General features: G+C 40.0%; 3 protein-coding genes across 3 annotated transcripts; all 3 read left to right on the forward strand.

Moving 5' to 3' along the window:
• Positions 1 to 8,798: 8,798 nt before the first annotated feature.
• LOC310994537 (sialidase-3-like) lies at positions 8,799 to 10,088 on the forward strand (the record flags this gene model as incomplete). The annotated part of the gene is made up of 2 exons (XM_083983263.1): positions 8,799 to 8,996; positions 9,120 to 10,088. 2 exons carry the CDS (start codon positions 8,799 to 8,801, stop codon positions 10,086 to 10,088), a joined length of 1,167 nt encoding a protein of 388 aa, XP_083839389.1.
• Positions 10,089 to 12,238: 2,150 nt separating this feature from the next.
• Positions 12,239 to 13,929, forward strand: LOC310985975 (sialidase-3-like). The gene is made up of 2 exons (XM_083971662.1): positions 12,239 to 12,567; positions 12,672 to 13,929. Exons 1-2 carry the CDS (start codon positions 12,277 to 12,279, stop codon positions 13,581 to 13,583), a joined length of 1,203 nt encoding a protein of 400 aa, XP_083827788.1. The 5' UTR covers positions 12,239 to 12,276; the 3' UTR covers positions 13,584 to 13,929.
• Positions 13,930 to 14,815: 886 nt separating this feature from the next.
• On the forward strand, positions 14,816 to 22,702 carry LOC310990078 (uncharacterized protein; the record flags this gene model as incomplete). The annotated part of the gene is made up of 6 exons (XM_083977312.1): positions 14,816 to 15,017; positions 15,135 to 15,672; positions 18,202 to 18,340; positions 18,439 to 19,352; positions 21,442 to 21,667; positions 21,773 to 22,702. The coding sequence occupies 6 exons, from the start codon at positions 14,816 to 14,818 to the stop codon at positions 22,700 to 22,702; spliced, it is 2,949 nt and encodes a 982-aa protein (XP_083833438.1).
• Between the last annotated feature and the right edge of the window lie 3,050 nt (positions 22,703 to 25,752).

A 25,752-nucleotide genomic window follows, 5' to 3' on the forward strand; every position in this document is an offset into this window, starting at 1 on the left:
GATTTTGGTAAAGTAATGTCTATGTTGGTATAAATGACCAGGTTATCTGGTAATGCCAGGATTTTACTTAAACTCCACTTATTTGAACAAAATCATAGATGTAATAATAATAATAATAATAATAATAATAATAATAATAATAATAATAATAATAATAATGATTTCACATGAAAGCATCATAGGCACTAAAGCACTATAGGATAACTTGACAAGAGAGAATAAAATGAATAATAGTAACAAGTATAGGAAATTAGTATATGAATAAATAGAAATAAGTAAAAAAAAAAAAAAAAAACAGAATAGAATAGAATACAGTAAATAAATGGACCCAGTTATCACTTGCCTCCTTGGATAGTTATTTCTGCACCTGATTTTGACCAGATTTTATTTTATTTTATTTTTTTAACATATTCCTGGCCGTCTGTTCTGTCGGTCCCAGTGCAGCTATTGGAGCAGTTGTGAGTCAAGGTTCATGATCAAATGCGCCTCAGTGGTGATAATTAGCAGGTCAGGTCAGATAGAGTCTTTCCACAGTCACAGACTCTATTTTGTTGTAATTCTGAATCTTTACTTGTCTTCCTTACATTTCCTTGTGATGAAGCTTCTTTGTCAGGGTTACACAGACGAACTCAAGAATTTAAAAGATTTTGTTGATGTTCAATGTAAATTTGAAATGTGAATGCTAGGATATGATACAGTTTTTATAATAATCTCCTGCATGCTTGCTGCATGCTTGGGGACAGCTCTACTGCTGAAGTCTACTAGAAAAAGATTCAGCTGCTCTCTTTCTCACTGTCGACTGTGCACTTTTGATTGTTTCAGCGCTTTCGTTGTTTCACCACTAGATGGAGACATAGGACAATTATTGAACTTCGACACAACCTCGAAGAGATTTTGAAGGATTTTTCAGTATTTTCTCTGTGTATTTCTCATTGTGTGGTATGTTCATGGTCACATTATTATGATGAGATGACTTTAAAATCAGGAGAATGCAGCTAATGACTGATCATCAGATGCAGCTATATGATTGAGGTGGCACCAGGAAAAACAGCACTTATAACTATGACATTGTAAGGGCATATAAAAAAATATGTATCCATGCCATGTACATAGGGGATGTAAGAAATGTATTACTTGCGTCAAATCAACATGGCGCATGAGAATTTTCCCCAGTTTTGACTGAAAAGGAAAAAACATTGACCCAGCTCAACAAGTGCTTTTATTCTCTTAATGAAAAAATAGGAGACAGTTTTTTTGTTGTTCATATTTCCATGAATGAATGTGTGCTGTTTGTTGTTACGTGGAGCACTATATTTGTTACAGGCAAGAATTTGATTATCATGTTTATGAGCTGTCAGAAACATTAAAACAGAAAAAATCCAATCCTGTACAGTAAAACTTTGTACCTCCCACTGGTTCATTTCCATTTTTATGCTTTTTATTATTGCTTGTGTAAATAAATGCAAATACACACACACACACACACACACACACACACACACACACACACACACACACACACACACACACACATGCTCTCTGCTGGTGGCCCACGGCTGCACTGCTCAGTGTGTGGGTGGTCTGGACCAGGTGGAGGAGAGAGGGATTAACACCAGGCCTGCCTAAAGGAAAAAGAAGGAGAAAGGGAGAAAGGGGGACAGAAAAAACAGAAGATGGAGGAGAGATAGACATCTGTCCTCCAGATGTTTGGTGGTTTATGTAATACAGAGAAGGGAATGAAATGTTTTTTGGACATGGGGCTCAGTGACAACTGGACTCATTGTGACTGAAATAATGTTCAGCCTTGACTGAGGAGGAGGGAGAGAGAGGCTCACACTACTTTGCGTGTGTGTGTATGCGCACTATGGTCGTCTGTCATTTGGTTTTGTTCATAACACAAACACAACCACACATGTGAACACTTGGTCTCTTCCTGAGGAACTTACGCTGCTATTATACAGTATAAACCATTGATGACCACCTGTCAAAACACATCCAGTTACTGTGTGTGTGTATTAGGGAGGTGTTGATGGGACAGAATGAGACAGGTTGAACTTCTCATCAACACAACAAAAGACTGATTGTGATAGTGATTTTTAACTTACATAAAGTAATCATTATGTTTTCTAGTTTTAAACAAAAGGAAAATATGATTTTTTTCTGTCCTCTGAAACACGCTCCTGCTTTTCCAAAAACATGCAGGATGATTTTATACTCATGATAAAAACTTTGAATTTTTTTCTTCTTTATCTTCTGCTTCCTAGACAAACTCGTCTGATGCTTTACTGTCTACACTACTTTACTGTACAAAATTAAGATCATTATAGGTAAATGTACAAAAATTGAATAATAATAATGGCAGAATTAAGAAAACCAATATACCAGATGCTTAACAAATAAGTAGCTATGCATATTATGCAGTAATACTAGGTTTTGTTGCCAGCTAAAACAAAACACATGTTCATGACAAAAGAACACAATTGTAACACAAAGCCTCCCTCCATCCATTCAAGAGCATTGTGCAATATGCTAGAAAGCTCTGGAACCGTTACAACTGACTGTGTGGTGAGATTGTTTCGTCAGCTACTTTTTCCAAAGTCAAGAATCAACATGCCACTGAAGCTATTTCTGTCGAAGTGCTGAACTCATAAACTTCTAAATAAGTTACAAATGACACCAATCAATCTGTGATGTTTTTCATTGCTTTGATTACAGTACAACTTACACCACTTTTCTGAAACATTTACCATATATATGTCACATTTCTTTGACTTCACCTCTGAATGTTTGCAATTTGATTTCTGCATTTGACCTGTACACAACAAATTATATGACACTTACACAGTGCCCCACTGAGGTTCAGGTTTTGTTGAGCATCCTTTGTCATGTCCTTGTTTCTCTTTTCTGCAGCATGTTTGTGTTTGTGTGTGTGTGTGTGTGTGTGTGTGTGTGTGTGTGTGTGTGTGTGTGTGTGTGTGTGTGTGTGTGTGTGTGTGTGTGTGTGTGTGTGTGTGTGTGTGTGTGTGTGTGTGTGTGTGTGTGTGTGTGTGTGTGTGTGTGTGTGTGGTTTGCAGCTGTTTACACAGCTAACAGTGGGTGAGCCTTGTTCAACAAGCCCTACCTCTAGGATTCAGGCATTCTGAAGGGCTATAAACTCAGGATGAAAGCTGAAGCCAAATTAATAAAGTTTAACAGGATAAAGATGTGGGTTGTTACACAGCAAGACATTGAAATTTCCCTCCTAAATGACAGAAAACCATCTGTATTTATGAGTTACTGGCCATAGAACATCATATAAAAAAGAGTTTGTTTTATATAGGTCTTATTTGTCATAAAAGTGCAATATGTAAGTGTTCTAATTCAAAACATTCAGACATTTCCTAAAATGATCAACAGAATAAAGAAATAATATTTTTAACGTCAAATACTTCTATTCATTATTTTGCATAAATATCTTATTACAGTATCATGCTCAGCAGCAAGCACCAGTCTCATGATACCACGTCTCAATAGGTCATAGTGAGTCAGATTTTGCTTCTGTTTTTTATCTGCTAGCTTAATATCTGATCAACCCAGTTCAAGACCACCTAATGATACTGTCCAAAAACTGCTTGAAGATAATAACTAAACAGTGTTATTACTGTAAAGGAATGAAGTTTGATGCAGAGTTCATGGTGTTCCTTCTCGACCAGTAAAAAAAACAGCTGTTGATACTAACATTGGAGCAATAACCAATACAATATAACCCTCGTAAGTGATTTGCCCTTTCCCTATAGAACCTTTACATTATCCCTCACATTTCTCCCCACTGGCTCAGCAGACCTCAGCGCTCTGTCTTATAATAATTAATTAGAAGTCAAATGAGCAAGCATGGAAAAGCAAACACACATGGATAACAGTAACTATCGCCTCAATGCATGTTCACCCCAGCTAAGCCACAATGGCGAGGTGTGTTACCTGGCACTGTTTTAAGTTATTTTCGTTGATTCACTAGTTATTGGGTGCTATTAGGTTTTATTCCACCTGGCACTGTAATAGTTGTTCTTTCTGAGCTTAGCAGTGAAACCTACCGCACAAGTTATAGAGCAATAAAGGCTGGGAAATAAAGTGCCTGGATTCCTTTAAAAACTCAGTGTTATCTCATGTAATTACTTGGATTTCGAATATAGAGAAGATTACTGATATGAGAAGTGTGTGTGGGCCTTTGTGGGTGTTTAGGCAAGTGTGTGTGTGTGTGTGTGTGTGTGTGTGTGTGTGTGTGTGTGTGTGTGTGTGTGTGTGTGTGTGTGTGTGTGTGTGTACATTTTAGTGTGCGTACAAATCTTAGAGGTGGTGGGGGCCTCAAACTTGGACAAAGTATTATTAAGAGAGAAGACAACTTCTTAGGCAATATCATCGGACACAAAAACAGGAATCCTTCAACAATCTATCCCCTATCCCCTGGGAGCATGGAGACTCAGATATTTGTGCTCTTTGTCAGTTGTTTTCAGATAGGATAGTAGGATGTGTATATTCTCCAAGACAAACATTACAGTTATTTATTTAATTGATTGACGGCAGCTGGAAAAATCTGTTAACACAAGATTATCGTTCTTTGCTTAAATGTCAAACGTTATCATGCCAAACACTCACCAATCCACCCTTACACTTTTTTTTTTTTAAGTATATTTTGGGGGCCTTTTCACCTTTAATCGATAGCATAATCAAGAGAGAGAGAAAGGACATGTGAGGCAGAGAGAGGTCGAAATGACATTCAGCAAAGAACCACCTGAGTTAGGATTCAATACAGGACTATAGCCTCTGCATATGGGGCGCCATGCTCTACCAACTGAGCTAAACGACAACCGCACCCTTACACTTTCATCAATGTTTTTGCAAAGTATTATTATGTAAGCAGGAAAGCTTTTGAGGAAGAGATGAGAGCTAAATGAAACTACTAGGCTACATGGACACTGAGCATGTAGCCACTGTAGTTTGTGTATAGCCTAGCATTAGCTTTTTACTTGTGAGGATTGTATCCAGGCTTCAAAAATCCAATGTGAAGATTATCTTGCTGAACAAAACATAATGAACCTGTGTTCATCACAGAGCTTATTTTCTGCAGAAATCCAAAAGCCCATGAATTGCATTGGTTCATGATCTGACTCATTAATGTAGCCTACAACTTCCATGTGTTGAAATGTTACCGAGGCAATACTTGCAAATCATTTCTGAGAAATGAGTTCCTGACTTACTTGGAAGTACTTTTTGCTGTCACTGTCTTTTCAACACACACACACACACACACACACACACACACACACACACACACACACACACACACACACACACACACACACACACACACACACACACACACACACACACACACACACACACACACACACACACACACACTCCTTCGCATTTTAATCCTCCTCTGATCCATCCCTCTTCAGTCAAACCCCAGGAAAGGTTGTATTTGTGTACTTGTACAACCGGAGATCTGCTACAAATCTGGCAACCATATGCTGGGACATATTCAGCTTTCATGTCTTTCAATTTGGCCATTTTTTTTAGTTTTATGAAAGAGTCTGCTTCTCTGCACATGTGCATCTCCCTTACTTCATAATCTTATTGTTTTTGAAGTGAATCCTAGCATTGTGTGGCCGCTGAAAGGGCTCCACTTAGGGAGGCATTTTGCTGTGTGAGTGAACATTTGGGAATATAGGGTTCAAAGCGACAGCACAATCACTTATTTAGTTGTCAATGACTGGGGAATATCACAGATATGAATCTCATATTGACCTTCTGCTGGGTCACCAATAACTTTGAAAAACACAAAAAACAGGTACAGTAGGATTGGTTTATGAGACATGAAGTAAAGGAGAACTACAACAACTATGCTATGTGCTATAGGCCAGAGTAGAGCCCAAATAGAGCCCAGAGGTTTGGCACCATCACCGCTCATGCCCTGCTGTGGCTGAGTAATTGTTCTTGTGAAATGTTTCTTATGATTCGCTAGAACTGCCAAAGTCTTGTATTCATCATTAACAACTTGCGAAACCAGCGTGATGCACACACAAAACTTGCACACTGGCCAAGGCAGACCAAAAAAAAGACAAAGTTGTAAAGCTCACATATGAGCACAGGAAAGAGCAAACAAGGTTGAAGTGGTGTGGGCTTTTATGAGAGTTAACCAGGGTGGTCCTTTGCTGCATTGTAAGATGGTAGACTTGTCAACACAACACAACAGCACAAAAAATAAATCATCCCATTCCTCCAAATCTCTCCCAGTTGCTGGCACCCTTTTCCTGAGCTGACCAGTGCAACAGATGGTTTGAGAGGGAAGAAGGGGAATGTTTCAGTCTTTGCTTTTGATACTGACTGTTGCCCCAGCACCTCAGAGATGGTGTTGACATGAGACACATGGAAGACATTGGACTTTGGTTGGTGAACAACGCAACTTACAGTAAAACCAGAAATTGAATTTGATCACCTGACATCACAACCTACATTCAACCAAATATCGGCGTCCAACCATGCTGATGCATGCCTGCAGGGATACCTTTCTCTTTTGCATTAGCCAGACCTGAGAGCTGTTTATTTTTGCTGATTCAGTTCAAACTAGACCGTTTGGACTCAACGACAACTGCTGATGTGAATATATTTGGAAAAAGTCTAATCCAAATATATTCAAGAATTATCAAGCCAGAGTTTAGTAATGAGCCCACCCACCCCCACCTTGTATCCCTGGCTTGGGTCTCCAGCACCTGTCAGCTCTACTTTTTATGAGTACTGGAGGCAGGAGTGGATACAGAGCAGCAATGCAGAGCAGTTTGGAGGGAGGGGAAGTATAGGGAAATGGGAGGAGGAGAGGAAAGGGGGATATTTGTGATATTTATGGGCTGCAGGGTGGTAAACAGTGAAGCATTGTAAGGCACTGCCAAAGCTTTCAGGGAGCAGCTCTCATCCATCTGAAATTAATTTAACTAATGACAATTACTATTCTTACAGACTATCAACTAGTTTAGTTAAGTTCAGTAATGATATGATGTGACATAATATAATGAAAAAATGAATAAGACTGTGTCAGACATGCAGGAATAAATAAGGGACAGACAATACACTCAGGAGCAGAAGTAAAAATCTGTATTCAGCTGATTTCACCATGGCCACAAAACTAGTCTCCCCCCCCTCTGATGTCATTGTTCTAGACTAGAGAATGATTACAATGACCTAGTAATGTCTCAATTGAATTAATTGCTAATTTTGGAATGCCAGTATGTAGCCATGCAGTTCTTTAACAATGTACTGTATTTCATTGAAGACATACATTTACACATGAAATTATTTCATATATTTTGTTTTGTTCAAAAATCTAAATTTTTGTCTCCTAAAAAGAAAATACCTTATGGTCAAATGACTTTAGAGTCAAAAGTGTATTGTGTTCACTTAAAGCAGAAGTAAGCGATCCGGTCGTTTCGGCTAATGCTGCGTTCCAGGCAGGCTTTTGAAACCGTAAATTACAGCTTCAAGTCACAACTTACGATTTTGTAGCATTCCAGGCAACCCACTTGTGTTTTTCCGACCTGTTTTACCTGTGAAAGTCACTATAACGGCCACTCGTAACTTCCGACCCGTGAACTCGTACCAGATCGAACTGGTACGACTTCACAGGTCGGAAAAACACGAGTACAGGCTGCCTTGAACGCACCATAACAGTCCTCGTCCCGACGTCACCACATTCACGGCGTCCCTTGGCTGCACACACAGCCCTGCATGCCGTTCTCTCTCCTCATTGGATAAAAACTGTAGGATACGAGAAAAGTTTTCTCCTCGGCTCAGAGCAGAGCAGAGTGACTGACAGACCTGTGTTTCGGTCCAAACACTCTATGTAAGTGATTGCTGTCGGAAGATATAACTATTTAAGACTTATATTAACACAAATATTCCGCTTACTTCTACTTAAAAAAAATATATAATGTTTTTTTTTCTGAGTAATTTGTTCAGTTTTTCAGATTTTTCTTTTCTTTTTTATGGAATAATACGTTTTCTATTTTTAGGGGGTATTTTTCCCCGTGTTTTTCAGAGTTCTTTTTTTTGCTGCACTCCAAGATCCGCTATTTTCAGCAGTCTCCTGATTGTCTCGAGTCACCACATAGCCAGCTTGTATGCATTTCATATACATCATCTTGTATTTGTGGAGCATGCCATATCTGTCCAACTTATCCTGGAAAAACATTGCTATATCTAGTCTAGCAGAAATAATCAGAAAAACAGAAAAAAAATTACTAAGAACAGAAAAAAAAACATTATCAGAAAAAAACTTTAAAAAAAAGGAATTGGCTACTCAGAAAAACAGCAAAAAAAAACGGGCAGAAAAACAGAAGAAAGAATACGCAGAAAAATCTGAAAAAAAAAATCTGAAAAACTGACTTACGACACATCTGCACTGTATACGAAACTAAAGCCCATAATCTTATGCAATCTTACAGTTGCAGTGCAAGTCAAAGTGTTGCAACACAGTTGTCTGAATTATTACATGAGTCAGCGCTGATGAAAGACAGTATTTTGCAACATTAAATTAACGTACATTCCTACAGGCTTCAGGTGAAATATGTTTTCATCATTTGTCATATTCTGAAGAAATATTTTGAAATATGTCTCTTCTATGGAAATGACTGATGTTTGAAAACATGCAAGATCCAGCCTTATATAAACCCCAAGCAGGTAATCATTGATCATTGTAGAGACACACGCTACTAGTATCTCTTTCTCTTTCCACTGAGTGATCAGCTAAGACACGGAAATCAACCATGGACGTCCACCCACAGAAACAAACCATCCTGAGATCTCATGTTTACAGGATTCCTGCTCTTTTATATGAAGGAGAGAGTAAAACTCTTCTGGCCTTTGCAGAGCAGCGGCGGGCGTCAGGTGATTCCCATGCAGATGCGCTGGTCATGAAAACAGGGACGCTGATGGAGGAATCCCCTGGTGTGAAGACCATTGAGGTAAACAAGTTCGACCCCAGCCAATTTTCATTACTGGATTAGGTGAATATTTAGAAAACGTATTACTTTAAACTCCACCAAAATTGCAGTGTTGTTCACACACCTCTGAATAACATTTTCCAGTGGTCAGACTTCAAACCCGTGGAAGAGGCCAAGAAGGATGGACATCGTACCATGAACCCCTGCCCAGTGTTTGAGGAGAACAACAAGACACTCTTCCTGTTTTTCATCTGTGTTGAAGGAAATGTAGAAGAGTCCTGGCAGATAAGAAATAACACCAACAAGGCTCGTCTCTGCTACATCACAAGTGATGATCTTGGTCAAAGTTGGAGCAATGTGACAGATTTGACGGACCAACTGGATGAAATTAATAACTGGTCCACACTTGCTGTTGGTCCAGGCCATGGTGTTCAGATGAAGTCTGGGAGACTGATTGTACCTGTTTATGGTTATGTTAAGAATGATGTCTCACGTGCAGTCACCCTGTACAGTGATGATTTTGGTGACCATTGGCAGTTTGGCAAAATACTTCAAACTAAATCGATTGAGTGTGAGATGGCAGAGTTCTTTGATGAAGAAGAGAAAAGCTTCCTCTACTGCAATGCTCGTAATGAGGGCGGCAATCGGGTTGAAGCAATCAGTGAAAATGGGGGAGATGATTTTGTCAAGATGAGTGGGGCACTCAATGAAACAGGTAGAGGCTGTCAGGGAAGTGTGGTCTCCTTCCCAGCTCAAAATGATGGAGATGCAGATACAGGTACAGAGGATGACCAGAACCCAAAATGGCTGCTCTACGCTCACCCAAGCAGTCAGTCCAGAAGGATTGATTTAGGGATTTACGTGAACAAATGCCCACAGGATCCAAATGAATGGAGCAAACCCTGGATCATTAACCATGGACCCAGTGGTTACTCAGACGTGGCTTACACTGAAAATGGCTGGTTTGTGTGTCTAGTAGAGTGTGGGGAGAAGACAGAAATTGAGCAGATAGCCTCATTGGTTTTCAGCTACAAAGACATCATCCAAGGAGTTGAAGAGACATACACAGGGATCATCCAAGGAGTTGAAGAGACATACACAGGGTGTTTCTGAGTTGATGAGACATGCACAGGGAACCACTGGAGAGTAGATATCCACTGTCTTTAACAGACACAATATCTCTTGTTATGATGTTTCCTGTAACCTGCTGTTAAATGAAAGTAATATGCTGGAAAAAGAAAACTGATGAATATATAATATGATGGAGAATGATTTACGATCAAAGTTACATGTATTTGCTCTAAAAGGGTTAACAGCCTTGTAGTGATCATGTCTGATTAGCAGGTTTGGTTGGTTTGATAAACAGCCTTGTAGAAGTGCTGTTTTTTTGTTTTTTACTTACTTTTTTTGTTTGTTTTTTACTTACTTTACTACATTTTCATTTCACAGCTGTGAAAATGATGTGCTGACATTTAATATACTGCATTTTCAAATGTAATTCTTACTCCTATGCAAATAACAAAAATAATTGTTTGACAAATAAATATAGTTAAAGAACCGTGTCCAGTTTTGACTGATGTTTTGAATAATCAATTCTGTCTAGAAAGCAGAAAACTACTTTCATTGGTAGTACAACAGTGACTCCTTGCAGCATATGTAGGAAAATGTATATAAAATACATTAGCCATGTGTCACATCTGAAATGGCAATAAATGAAAATGAAAGTCAAAAAGAGTTTTATGTGTGATTGCAGGAAAATTGTTGAGTATAGAAAATGATCCATAATCGATCGATTCATTTGATTAATTAAATAATCTGATTCCTTGGCAAGACACCTTTTCTCAGTAGCTAAGACAACGTCGGCTCCATCTTGTTTTCCTCACAGGAGTAATTTCACCCAGTGCTACTGCTCTGACATGCTCCTCACAACTGTCAAGTATGAAGTGATAATAACGATTTACAATGTGTATTATCTCATGTCAGTACCCACATACTGTATAGCAAGCGGGTCCGGGCCAGATCCAGCATCAAGCCGGCACATCTGGCCTACATCTGGCAAATAGTATGTTAGCCAGATGTGGGCCAGGTCTGGCAATGATGGCACCGTTTATGTGATGGCATGCCAAATGTGGGCCAGTTGTGGTTAGGTGTATGTGGCCCATGTAGCAGACAGGTCGCTAAACTGTACTCGAGCCATTTGGACGGATGGAAATCTCTGTTCTTCATATATGAATAAATAAACACTACAAATATAGGCTACTTGACTTTTTAATATCACATTGCTTGTTTAATTTTCTTTTCTTGTGAAATGAAAATTCAATTGCATGACTCCAAAAATCAAAGTCACTAAGCAGAAGGGGACACATGGGAGAAAAACACGTGAGGCAGTGTATAACTTAAAAACGTTATACACTGAGGCTGAACTAAAAGAACTTATGGAACAAGGGCAAGAGAAAGATAATAGGAAGGTGATGTGCAGACTAACTACACCAGGGAAGAGGGGGAAGTGTATAATCAAGGAAAGCATGATAGAAAACTGAAACCATGACCTGAGAAGCAGAACCAGACCAATAGGCACAAAAACAGCTTGGTTATACAAATATTATGGTTTGAGATAAAACTGCATTGTGAAGAATAGGGGAAATTTGCCAGAATACGCACTGCTTCTGGAAAACGGTGGTCCCATCCGCACCATCTCCACCTTTGGAAAATAAAGACATTGTCATGACTCATTTCTGTGCAGCCCTGGAAATCAGAGTTTGGATGAACGGATGGGTACTCATAGTTTTCCACCATTAAAGTGATGTTGGTACAGTATGTGGACCAAATAGAGTTTAACCTGCTGACAGTTGTCTATTGCTTGTCATTTGTTCTGTCAGTGTTGACACTGAGTTACTGCTTATGTTTTACATATCTCACACCTGAAGGTTAAAAAAAATGCTGACTTAAAAAGGATTATCACCAAAAAGGAAGTGAATATTACCGGTATTTCTAAATTGCAAAACTCAGTTGCAACAACATAAGAAGGCAGTACAGGCAGGCTGTGTGTGTGTGTGTGTGTGTGTGTGTGTGTGTGTGTGTGTGTGTGTGTGTGTGTGTGTGTGTGTGTGTGTGTGTGTGTGTGTGTGTGTGTGTGTGTGTGTGTGTGTGTGTGTGTGTATTTGCACGTTGTGACTATTTGATCCAGGTGAAAGCAGCATTATGCAGCATTTTATAAATTGGGCGATACAGCTTTAACAGGCTGTGCGCGCTCCCGCGTGACTTCAGTCAGCATTTGGCAGACCAGACGGCCGTTTTTGTCATGACAGCCGCCTGGTTCACAAGCTATTTGGGGAGTTTGCTGTTTGGACGTGTGGAAACCATGAGCGGTGACACTCCTACGGACACCCAGCCGCAGAAAATTAGACAAACTGTGTTTAAATCGCTTCATAAATGCGTGTACAGGATCCCTGCTCTTTTCTACGAAACAGAAACCGAAACTCTCCTGGCCTTTGCGGAGCAGCGAAAGGCGACAGCCGACTCCAGTGCAAAATTGCTGGTCATGAGATCAGGAAAACTTAAAGAGGAAGTCCCCGGTGTGAAAACAGTTGAGGTAAACAAACCACTCCTATTGTTTCATGGCTGACTTGTAATACAGCCTAGTATTACTGCATCAGAACGTATGTTGTGTTAACATACCTCTAATATATTTTCTAGTGGTCAGAGCTTAAACCAGTGGAAGAGGCTCAGCATGATGGACACCGTACCATGAACCCCTGCCCAGTTTATGAGGAGAGGAGCAAAACACTCTTCCTGTTTTTCATCTGTGTTGAAGGCAATGTGGAAGAGTCGTGGCAGATAAGAAATAACACCAACAAGGCTCGTCTCTGCTACATCACAAGTCAGGATCTTGGTCAAAGTTGGAGCAATGTGACAGATTTGACAGACACACTGGATGAAATTAAGAACTGGTCCACACTTGCTGTTGGTCCAGGCCATGGTGTTCAGATGAAGTCTGGGAGACTGATCGTACCTGTTTATGGTTATGCTAAGAAAGATGCTCCATATGCTCTCGCCCTGTACAGTGATGATTCTGGAAAAACTTGGCAGTTTGGCAAAATGCTTCAAACTAAATCGATTGAATGTGGAATGGCAGAGTTCTTTGATGAAGAAGAGAAAAGCTTCATCTACTGCAATGCCCGCAGTCATGGAGGTTATAGAGTGGAGGCTGTAAGTGAAATCCATGGGCATGAATTTGTCAAGCTGAGTGGTCCTGAGATGCTTGTTGAAACAGGTAGAGGCTGTCAGGGAAGTGTGGTCTCCTTCCCAGCTCAAAATGAAGGTTCAGACACCAACCAGAGTAAAAACAAGTGGCTGCTCTTCACTCACCCAAGTGATAAGTGCAAAAGGGTTGATTTAGGAGTTTATCTGAACAAGACCCCACAGGATCCAAATGCATGGAGCAAACCCTGGATCATTAACCGTGGACCCAGTGGTTACTCAGACGTGGCTTACATTGATGATGGCTGGTTTGTGTGTCTAGTGGAGTGTGGGGAGAAGACAGAAACTGAGCAGATAGCCTCATTGGTTTACAACTATAATGACATCATGCAAGGAATTGGACAGTAAACCTCATTACGCTTTTCTCTGTTTTTACACCATACAGTATCATACATTTTAGTTTTCACATATGAAGCTTCCTGTAATCTGCTGTTTAATACAAGTAATACTACAGTACTGAAATCTTATTTATGCCTGAATACAATATTTGTTGTGGTAAGCTGTAAATTGTTTTGTCATGTGCTGTTGGTTAAAATGATTAACATTACCTTCACATTATTAGATTAACTTTGAGCATGTGCAAATACAGTTAAGTTGGTGTTGCCATGTCTGGATTTCACCTCCAACAAACATGAAGATTATGCATGAGACTCTACTGACATTTTAAGAAGTTGCTATCACTCAATGTTTGTACTGATAAGGCTAAAATAAATGAAGACTAACTGGAATTATAGTGGCTGCTGTTGTGTTTTTTCTCTGTCTGCATTGATTCAAATATCAAACTTTTGCATTGTTTTTCTACAACACCCATATGGATGTGGTTATTTTACTGGATATGTGCATTGTGACATACATACACAAGATGGAAAAAGACGGCACAGGCAAATGTTGGATTTCTTGTGGTGTGTGTGAATGTGTAGAGACTTTGTCTGATGAGGAAGTCACAGACAAATGTGTCTGCTTGAGGTTCAAGGAACTCGTTGCCCAGACTTTGTCCCTGTCTGTTGCCCTCAATCCTGACTGTTTTGATAGCATTCACATGCAATCCAAAAAAATAACCTCAGTCATGAACTGTGTCCTATTAAACCACAGATCTCGCATACATTTGCCTACACTGATTTTTAAGTGTTTCATTTGTTGCATATTGGATTTTTATACTTTCAGGTGAACTGAGATGATTTAGTATGAGCAGAGAATGACCTGTGAATCTGTGTGACAGACAACAACTTCATCTATTTGACTGCAAACACAACTCCTGCAAAAGCAAAACACACTGCTAAACTAACAACTTCAGCAATAGATAATGGGGTTTTGTATTTTGAAAGAAAATATTTGTAATTACCATTCAAGATGACTGACTGATTGCAATAATTTCTGTGTTGCAGTCGCAGAATGGGTGGGTCCCAACTCTAAACTATTTTTTTTCTTCAGAAATGTATGACCTTGAAAGAGAAGTGAAAATAATGTCTGTTTCCTTTAAATGCCACCCAGCCTGATAAATCCCTGAGCATGCATATTTAAGTGTCAGTGAGGCCACATACTGTCTGTCTTATCAAATTGATCCTCACAGAAAACCAACCATGGGGAATTCCCTTGTAAAGGAAATTCAACACCGGAAAGAAATTGTCTTTAGTTCACGTTCAGGCATTTACAGGATCCCTGCTCTTTTGTACGTGAGAGAAAAGAAAACTCTTCTGGCCTTTGCAGAGCAGCGGAGCTCCACAGCAGATTCCAGTTCAGAGCTGCTGGTCATGAAAACAGGAACGCTGAAGAAGGAATTCTGTGATGTGAAGACAGTTGAGATACTGTAAACAACCACACATTGGTTCGTGGCTCAATGAAATGTGAATTAGTAGTACTATGATGTGCTCACTCATCTCTGAAAAATGTTTTTTCCAGTGGTCAGACTTCAAACCCGTGGAAGAGGCCAAGAAGGATGGACATCGTACCATGAACCCCTGCCCAAGGAGAATACACTTTTCCTGTTTTTCATCTGTATTGAAGGCACAGTCGAAGAGTCCTGGCAGATAAGAAATAACACCAACAAGGCTCGTCTCTGCTACATCACAAGTCAGGATCTTGGTCAAAATTGGAGCGATGTGACAGATTTGACCGACCAACTGGATGAAATTAATAACTGGTCCACATTTGCTGTTGGTCCAGGCCATGGTGTTCAGATGAAGTCTGGGAGACTGATCATACCTGTTTATGCTTATATCTCCAAAAGCTGTTGTGCTCCATGTTGTTGTGCTGCCTCATATTCACTCACCCTGTACAGGCATAAGTCTGGTGCAACTTGGCAGTTTGGCAAAATGCTTCAAACAGAATCGCTTGAATGTGAGATGGCAGAGTTCTGTGATGAGGAAGGCAAAAGCTTCCTCTACTGCAATGCTCGTAGTACGGGCGGCAATCGGGTTGGGGCGATGATTTTTCCATGGTCAGTGGGTCACTCAGTGAAACACGTGGAGGCTGTCAGGGAAGTGTGGTCTCCTTCCCAGCTCAAAATGAAGGTTCAGACACCAACCAGAGTAAAAACAAGTGGCTGCTCTTCACTCACCCAATACTGACATTTTAAGAAGTTATATATGTATATATATATATATATATAGCTATATATAGCTATATATTCAATGTTTGTATTGATAAAATGAAAATACTAAAATAAATGAAGACTAATAAATTCCAGGAGCTGATGTTGTGTTTTTTCTCCGCCTTCTTCAGTCCTATGTTTGGAGGAACCAGAATGGTGTTGCAGAAAAAGAGTCTGCATATAAAACTTTTGCATTGTTTTTCTACAACACCCATATGGATGGGGTTATTTTACTGGATATGTGCATTGTGACATACTTACACAAGATGGAAAAAATACGGTACAGGCAATTCTTACATTTATGATGCGAAGCCTGCGAAGCTAGTTCAGGCAGACGACTCAAGCCGCGCCCATCCTGATCAGCTGATCGGTCACATGCTCTCCTCGCCCAGATAGGGCGGGCTATTTAAATCTCCCAGCTCACCTGCTCGCCCCTGGCTATGCTGCTGCTACGCCGCTGCTGCTCTGCTTTCGCTGCTGCTGCTGCTGCTGCCCTGCTGCCCATGAGGTTTTGCAAACCCACCACCTCCCCAGCATCCACCTGTGGGCTCTGTCTCTTGATCCCTTGTGGGGGGTCAGCTTCATTCCCTGTAAATGTCTGGCAAGGCAGATCATTCAGGGAACGAATATGAGTCAGAGCCTGACGCCAAACCTGCTGCAGCCATGCTCAAGAATATGCTATCCATGCTGTGCTTCAGCTTGCTATGCTTATGCTCAATAAATGATTTCTTCTCATTCCAGAGTTGTCTGATTGAACTCAGGTGTAGTGTGTGTGAATGCGTAGAGACTTTGTCTGATGAAGAAGTCACAGACAAATGCGTCTGCTTGAGGTTCAAGGCACTCATTGCCCAGACTGTGTCCAGTGTCAGATTGCGCTCAATCCTGACTGTATAGCATTCACATGAGATCCAAAAAATGTACCTCTCAGTCATGAACTATGTTCTCCTATTAAACCATGGCATGATACATTTGGAGCTTGCAGCCATCAGGAACCAGTGGAGGCTGGCCCTGGCCCTGGTGAAACAACTGTGTGGAGTTGAAAAAAGCATGTATTCCTGTGAAAAGATAAAGCAGCCATGTTCCGTCTGCATGTGCTGCCAAGTTCAACAGTTCCAAGGCCATATAAGGCGATGCCAGCTGTGTGCACAAAAAGTGATGCGCACCACCACTCAGTCTTATGACACCACTTTTTGCTGAGTAGCATGCATAGGCTGGCATGAAGTTGTGTCTTTATATTGTACATCGTTACCAGTTATTCCACACTGTAATGTCCTGTCCTGTGCTGATGGAAAGTTGTTAAAGCAATCCTCTTGGTATAGTGTGTGTGTGTGTGTGTGTGTGTGTGTGTGTGTGTGTGTGTGTGTGTGTGTGTGTGTGTGTGTGTGTGTGTTGTTGTAATATAGTTCTCCATGTTTCCTGTTGTCAGAATAAGTATTTTCAAGCTCTTAAGAATGTTTGATCCCTGTGTTTATGTTTGTGAGAGCACTTTAAATGAAAAAAATATCATTCAGATTTTAAATATTTTAGATTTTCTTTCTCAGGTGTGTGTATAAAGTTGGTTTAAAATATAACATTTTAACAGATGGACAGATTTTTTATTTCTGTTTATAGTCGTTTTAATGTACTGTGATAGTCTTTTTAAGCTGCAGCTAGTTCCCACAAACGGGTTTTTGTATTTTGAAAAAAAAAAAATCTTTGTAATTAATTCAAGACGACTGAATGATAGCATCAAAAAACACATTTCCCATTATATTAATTTGAAAACTTTATTTATGCTTCATATTTTTCACTACACTCAAAGCAGAAGTAAGTGGAATGTTTGTGTTAATATAAGTATTAAATAGTTATATCTTCCGACGGCAATCACTTATATAGAGTGTTTGGTCTGAAACACAGGTCTGTCAGTCACTCTGCTCTGCTGTAAGCCGAGGAGAAAACTTTGCTTGTATCCTACAACCTTTATCCAATGAGGAGAGAGAACTCTGCGTGTGCAGCCAAGGGATGCGCATGAATGTGGTGACATAGGGACGAGGGACTGCTAACTCCATCGGCTGACAGGAAGTTAGCCAAAACGACCGGATTGCTTACTTCTGCTTTAAAGTATAACAAGAATTTCTGTGCAGTTGCAGACTGGGTGGGTCCCAACTGTAAACTATTTGTTTTCTTCAAGAATAAACTATGACCTTAAAAGGGAAGTGAAAACAAGGGCTGTTTCCAATCCCCGAGCATGCATATATAAGGTCAGTGAGGCCACATACAGCAAGTCTGTCTTATCAAATTGATCCTTTAGACCAACCATTTACCAACCATGGGGAATAAACATCCAACCCACCTTCAACACCAGAAAAAAACACTCTATGATTCTTTTGTGCACAGGATCCCTGCTCTTTTGTACGTGAGAGAAAAGAAAACTCTATTGGCCTTTGCAGAGCAGCGGACGACTTCAGATGATGCCAGTGCAAAGCTGCTCGTCATGAGAACAGGAACGCTGACGGAGGACCTCTCTGATGTTGAGGTAAACAACCACATATTGTTTCATGGCTCAATGAAATGTGAATTTATAGTAGTACTATCTATTTTGATCACTCATCTCTGAAAAATGTTATTTTCTAGTGGTCAGACTTCAAACCAGTGAATGAGGCACAAAAAGTTAGATACCGTACCATGAATCCCTGCCCAGTGTACGAAGAGAAGAACAAGACACTCTTCCTGTTTTTCATCTGTGTTGAAGGTACCTGGTCAGAGTGGTTCCAGATCCACTGTAACACCAACAAGGCTCGTCTCTGCTACATCACAAGTCAGGATCTTGGTCAAAGTTGGAGCAATGTGACAGATTTGACGGACAAACTAGATGAAATTAAGAACTGGTCCACATTTGCTGTTGGTCCAGGCCATGGTGTTCAGATGAAGTCTGGGAGACTGATCATACCTGTTTATGCTTATATCTCCAAATGTTTTCCATGTTGTTGTGCTGCCTCATATGCACTCGCCCTGTACAGTGATGATGGCAACCAGTGGCATTTTGGCAAAATGCTTCAAACAGAATCGCTTGAATGTGAGATGGCAGAGTTCTGTGATGAGGAAGGCAAGAGCTTCCTCTACTGCAATGCTCGTAGTACAGGCGGCAATCGGGTTGAAGCAATCAGTAAAAATGGGGGAGATGATTTTTCCATGGTCAGTGGGTCACTCAGTGAAACAGGTGGAGGCTGTCAGGGAAGTGTGGTCTCCTTCCCAGCTCAAAATGAAGGTTCAGACCAGAGTAAAAACAAGTGGCTGCTCTTCACTCACCCAAGTGATAATAAGAAAAGGACTGAATTAGGAGTTTATCTGAACGAGACCCCACAGGATCCAAATTCATGGAGCAGCAAACCCTGGATCATTAACAGTGGACCCAGTGGTTACTCAGACGTGGCTTACATTGATGATGGCTGGTTTGTGTGTCTAGTGGAGCGTGGGGAGAAGACAGAAACTGAACAGATGGACTGTTGGGCTTTCAGCTACAACGACATCGTCCAAAGAATTGAAATGTCATCCTAATGACACCTTTCTCTGTTGTCATGGACCCCAGGAAGAGTAGCTGTTGCATTAGTAAAAGCTAATGGGGATTCAAATTGGGGCGCCGAGTGGTGCAGTCGGTTGAGCAGGTGCGCCCCATGTGCAGAGGCTATAGTCAGTAATTTTAGCTTCCACATATGAAGCTTCCTGTAATCTGATGTTTAATACAAGTAATACTACAGCATTGAAATCCTATTTACGCCTGAATATAATATTTGTTGTGGTAAGCTGTAAGTTGTTTTGTCATGTGCTGTCGGTTAAAATAATTAACATTACCTTCACATTATTAGATTAACTTTGAGCACGTCCAAATGTTGTCACGTCTGGATTTCTCCTCCAACAACCATGCGTTTGCTATATACACTCAATGTTTGTATTGATAAAATGAAAAGACTAAAATAAATGAAGACTAATAACTGGAATTACAGTGGCTGATGTTGTGTTTTTTCTCCGCCTTCTTCAGTCCTGTGTTTGGAGGAACCAGAATGGTGTTGCAGTCATGAACTGTGTCCTATCAAACCAGTCATGGCCACAGATCTCACATACATTTGCCTACACTGATAAATAAAACAGTTTGAATTCTTTTTAAGTTTTTAATTTGTTGCATATTGGATTTTGATACTTTCAGATTAACTGATATGATTTAGTATGAGCAGAGAATGACCTGTGTGACAGACAACAACTTGATCAATTTGACTGCAAACACAACACCTGCAAATGCAAAAACACACTGCAAAACTAACAACTTCAGCAATAGATAATGGTGTTGTATCCTTTGTTCATTATTATTTATTTAGAAATCATTATTTATTTATGGATTATATTTCATGATTTACATTCAGATAAAAGTAAAGTTACTTCCATACATGATTTCATATAGTAACTGACATGTGATGTGACACATTTAGACCACAAGGGGGCGTTTTGTTTGTTTACATGTCAGTTGAGAGGACGTCAAAGTTCGAACCGTAGAAGAAGAAAGTGTCAGTTGGTAACACTGGTAGAAGAGAGATTGTTTATGTTCTGTTGATAGATAGTCGTTTTAATGTACTGTGATAGTCTTTTTCGTCAGTCTATGGTAAAAACCCGAAAAGACAGCGAGAAGTCCTGCTTCGTTTTTTTCATAGAAGCTGCAGCTAGTTCCCACAAATGGGTTTTTGTATTGTATATTGAAAAAAAAAATCTCTGTAATTACCATTCAAGACGACTGAATGATTGCATCAAAAATCAAATCTCCCATCATATTACTAACTAGTTTTTCATTCCCATGCGTTGAGTGCCAATAACGTAATTTTGCGTTTTTTTGCTTTTTTTTTTAAATAGACACTTTAACACATGTGTAAATTTGGTGACTCTACAACGAGCAGAACTGAAATAGATGACGATCAAAAACTCATGATCTGGAAGTTTTTATCATAGCTCCCAGTGTTGCTCTGCCGGAATCTCGCGCGATTTGCGGTGCCGTGAACTGGGTGTCAATGCAAATCGCGCGAGATTTGGACGGACCAGGAAGAGCAGTGCTGGCAGCTTCCGCTACAAAGCGTAAAAACTACAAGCTTAAAACATATATACTTTTTAAATTTTTGTCAGAACAATTTCTCATGTTGGGGCTTCAATACAAGAAGGGACATTACAGACAAGCACTATGGAGGTATTTGGATGTTTTTTGGTGTGTTTTTTTGGACAAAGAAAAGTGAGCTCCGTTCGCAAATGTCATATGGACATGCAGTGCTGCACCGAGCCCCGCTGTAACTCAGAGAAGGCACAGAGGACTCTGAAACTTCTCCCAGCCCTTAGTCGACATGAGGGTGAGTAGATAATGAGTGAAATTTGAATTTTGGGTGAACTATCCCTTTAAAGTATAAAAAGAATTTCTGTGCAGTTGCAGACTGGGTGGGTCCCAACTGTAAACAATTTGTTTTCTTCAGGAATAAACTATGACCTTAAAAGGGAAGTGAAAACAAGGGCTGTTTCCTTCAGATGCCACAGTCTGATAAATCCCTGAGCATGCATATTTAGGTGTCATACAGCAAGTCTGTCTTATCGAATTGATCCTCACAGAAAACCAACCATGGGGAATTCATCTCTAAAGGAAATTCAACACCAGACAGAAATTGTCTTTGGTTCTTTCACGTACAGGATTCCTGCTCTTTTGTACGTGAGAGAAAAGAAAACTCTTCTGGCCTTTGCAGAGCAGCGGCGCTCCACAGCAGATTCCAGTTCAGAGCTGCTGGTCATGAAAACAGGAACGCTGAAGGAGGAATCCTCTGATGTGAAGACAGTTGAGGTAAACAACACATATTGTTTCATAGCTCAATGAAACGTGAATTTATAGTAGTAGTAGCCTACTATCTGTTTTGATCACTCATCTCTGAAAAATGTTTTTTTCTAGTGGTCAGACTTCAAACCAGTGAATGAGGCACGAAAAGATGAATACCGTACCATGAATCCCTGCCCAGTGTATGAAGAGAGGAGCCAAAAACTCTTCCTGTTTTTTATTTGTGTTGAAGGCAAATTCGAAGAGTCCTGGCAGATAAGAAATAACACCAACAAGGCTCGTCTCTGCTACATCACAAGTCAGGATCTTGGTCAAAGTTGGAGTGATGTGACAGATTTGACAGACACACTGAAAGAAATTAAGAAGTGGTCCACATTTGCTGTTGGTCCAGGCCATGGTGTTCAGATGAAGTCTGGGAGACTGATTATACCTGTTTATGCTTATTGCATTACACCTTTTTATCGTAAATCATATGCACTCGCCCTGTACAGTGATGATGGCAACCAGTGGTATTTTGGCAAAATGCTTCAAACAGAATCGCTTGAATGTGAGATGGCAGAGTTCTGTGACGAGAAAGGCAAAAGCTTCATCTACTGCAATGCTCGTAGTACAGGCGGCAATCGGGTTGAAGCAATCAGTCAAAATGGGGGAGGTGATTTCTCCATGCTCAGTGGGTCACTCAGTGAAACAGGTGGAGGCTGTCAGGGAAGTGTGGTGTCCTTCCCAGCTCAAAATGAAGGTTCAGACCTGAGTAAAAACAAGTGGCTGCTCTTCACTCACCCAAGTCATAATAAGAAAAGGACTAAATTAGGAGTTTATCTGAACGAGACCCCACAGGATCCAAATGCATGGAGCAAACCCTGGATCATTAATGGTGGACCCAGTGGTTACTCAGACGTGGCTTACATTGATGATGGCTGGTTTGTGTGTCTAGTGGAGCGTGGGGAGAAGACAGAAATTGAGCAGATAGCCTCATTGGTTTTCAGCTACAAAGACCTCATCCAAGGAGTTGAAGAGACATGCTGCACAGGGCGTTTCTGTTGAGTAATACCATGAATTACATTTTAGCTTCCACATATTATGCTTCCTGTAACCTGCTGTTTAATACTAGTAAGTAAGTAATACTACTGCATTGAAATCCTCTTTACAACTGATGAATAGTTGTAAATAATACGTTTTGAGTGACTGATTCTTGAATGTGGGGAAAAGAATAAATGAAAATAGAAAACCTCTGTGGTTTTTATCTGTACAACAAGATCAAGAAAGGCATTGGAAAGGAACTACGTGTCAATTATTGTACTGACATTAACGTTTCTCTGTTATTATAACATACAGTAAAAGCCATTTTAGCTTCCACATTTACAACTGATTAATCTATTAATATAGGTAAATGCCATTTTGATTGTAAATCATTATCATTAACTCTTAAAGCAGAAGTGAGTGATCCGGTCGTTTTCGCTAATGCTGCGTTCCAGGCCGGCTTTTGAAATCGGAAATTACAGCTTCAAGTCACAACTTACGACTTTGTAGCGTTCCAGGCAACCCACTCGTGTTTTTCCGACCTGTTTTACCGGTGAAAGTCACTATAACGGCCACTCGTAACTTCCGACCGGTGAACTCGTACCAGATTGAACTGGTACAACTTCACGGTCGAAAAAATACGAGTTTCCTTGAACGCACCATAACAGTCCTCGTCCCTACGTCACCACATTCACGGCGTCCCTTGGCTGCACACACAGCCCTGCATGCCGTTCTCTCTCCTCATTGGATAAAAACTGTAGGATACGATAAATGTTTTCTCCTCGGCTCAGAGCAGAGCAGAGGGACTGAGAGACCCGTGTTTCAGTCCAAACACTCTATGTAAGTGATTGCTGTCGGAAGATATAATTATTTAAGACCTATATTAACACAAATATATCACTCACTTCTGCTTTGAGTATGTTAACAGTAAAAGTACTGTTATCTTTCAGTTGCTTGTAGTTTCACCTTTATTTGATATTAATTTTTAACATACATGAAAATTATATGATACTGCGCTGATTTTATCTTTACTTCTCAAGTGTAATTATAATGATGTTGTTTCGACTGAGTGATTTTTTTGTTGCTTATTGGTATTCTTGGTCAAAGTTGGAGCGATGTGACAGATTTGACAAACACTGGATGAAATTAAGTACTGGTCCACACTTAAAGAAGACAAAAGCTTCATCTACTGCAATGCACGCAGTCATGGAGGTTATAGAGTGGAGGCTGTAAGTGAAATCCATGGGCATGAATTTGTCAAGCTGAGTGGTCCTGAGATGCTTGTTGAAACAGGTAGAGGCTGTCAGGGAAGTGTGGTCTCCTTCCCAGCTCAAAATGAAGGTTCAGACACCAACCAGAGTAAAAACAAATGGCTGCTCTTCACTCACCCAAGTGATAAGTGCAAAAGGGTTGATTTAGGAGTTTATCTGAACAAGACCCCACAGGATCCAAATGCATGGAGCAAACCCTGGATCATTAACCGTGGACCCAGTGGTTACTCAGACGTGGCTTACATTGATAATGGCTGGTTAGTGTGTCTAGTAGAGTGTGGGGAGAAGACAGAAACTGAGCAGATAGCCTCACTGGTTTACAGCTATAATGACGTCGGTCATCGGTTGAGCAGGTGCGCCCAGGCTATAGTCCTTGCTGCAGTTGGCCCCAGTGCGAATCCCGAATCCCCATCGGGCGGCCCTTTACTGCATGTCATTCCCCTTCTCCTGCCTCCCCATTTCCTTTTTCTCTCAACTATGCTATCAATTAAAGCCCTCCCCCCCCCAAAAAAAGAAAGAAAAAAATACAAATAATTTTAGCTTCCACATATGAAGCTTCCTGTAATCTGCTGTTTAATACAAGTAATACTACTTCAATGAAATCCCATTTACTCCTGAATATAATATTTGTTGTGGTAAGCTGTAAGTTGTTTTGTTATGTGCTGTCGGTTAAAATGATTAACATTACCTTCACATTATTAGATTAACTTTGAGCATGTGCAAATGTTGATGTTGTCACGTCTGGATTTCAAGATTATGCATGAGACTCTACTGACATTTTAAGAAGTTGCTATACACATTCAATGTTTGTACTGATGAAATGAAAAGACTAAAATAAATGAAGACTAATAACTGGAATTACAATGGCTGCTGTTGTGTTTTTTCTCTGCCTTCTTCAGTCCTGAGTTTGAGGAACCAGAATGGTGTTGCAGAAAAAGAGTTTGGATTGATTCAAATATAAAACTTTTGCATTGTTTTTCTACAACACCCATATGGATGGGGTTATTTTACTGGATATGTGCACTGTGACATACATACACAAGATGGAAAAAGACGGTACAGGCAAATGTTCCATTTCTCGGGTGTAGTGTGTGTGATTGTGTAGATACTTTGTCTGATGAGGAAGTCACAGACAAATTCGTCTTGCTTAGACATAAGGTTTTCTAGACACTGTTATAATATATTTGTTCAAGTTTATGGTAATTGTTTTTACAATTTCAAGCTTTCAAAAATGTTTCATCTGTTTTTGTGTATGTGAAAAAAAATCAAATCAATTTTATTCTTTTTATAGAATTAATTTATGTGCAACAGTCTCAGACTGGGTGGGTCCCAACTCTAAACAATTTTTTTCTTCAGAAATAAACTACAGGAGAGGGAGTAATTTCACCCAGTGCTACTGTCAGAAGTAAGTGATAATAACAATTTCCAATCAAAGTGTATTATCTCATGCCAGTAGGGAGAGCGGGGTAAGTAGTGCCAATTTTTACTTAAATTGCCTTTAAAGCAAGGGGATTATAATAATGCCCGCAACTAATATATATAGTTTAGGATGTTGTGCATCCCTGGGAACAATCACTTTGAATCTTAAATAAACAGTTTCAGAAATATAGCTTTAGAAAAAAAAGTGGTTTTGTGGCACAACTTGCCCCCGGTGCGGGGTAAGTTGTGCCATTAGAGAGAATATATGGGGTAAATTGTGCCATTGATAATTGAAGTAAAACAGATCATTTTAATCTCACAAATGATAATGCTATATAAAAGCAAGACATTCAATACAAAATTAAAGCCAGAAGCGGCGATGAT

The sequence above is a fragment of the Trachurus trachurus genome, assembly GCF_905171665.1.
Source record: "Trachurus trachurus genome assembly, chromosome: 1".
In the NCBI taxonomy this organism is placed as follows: domain Eukaryota; kingdom Metazoa; phylum Chordata; class Actinopteri; order Carangiformes; family Carangidae; genus Trachurus; species Trachurus trachurus.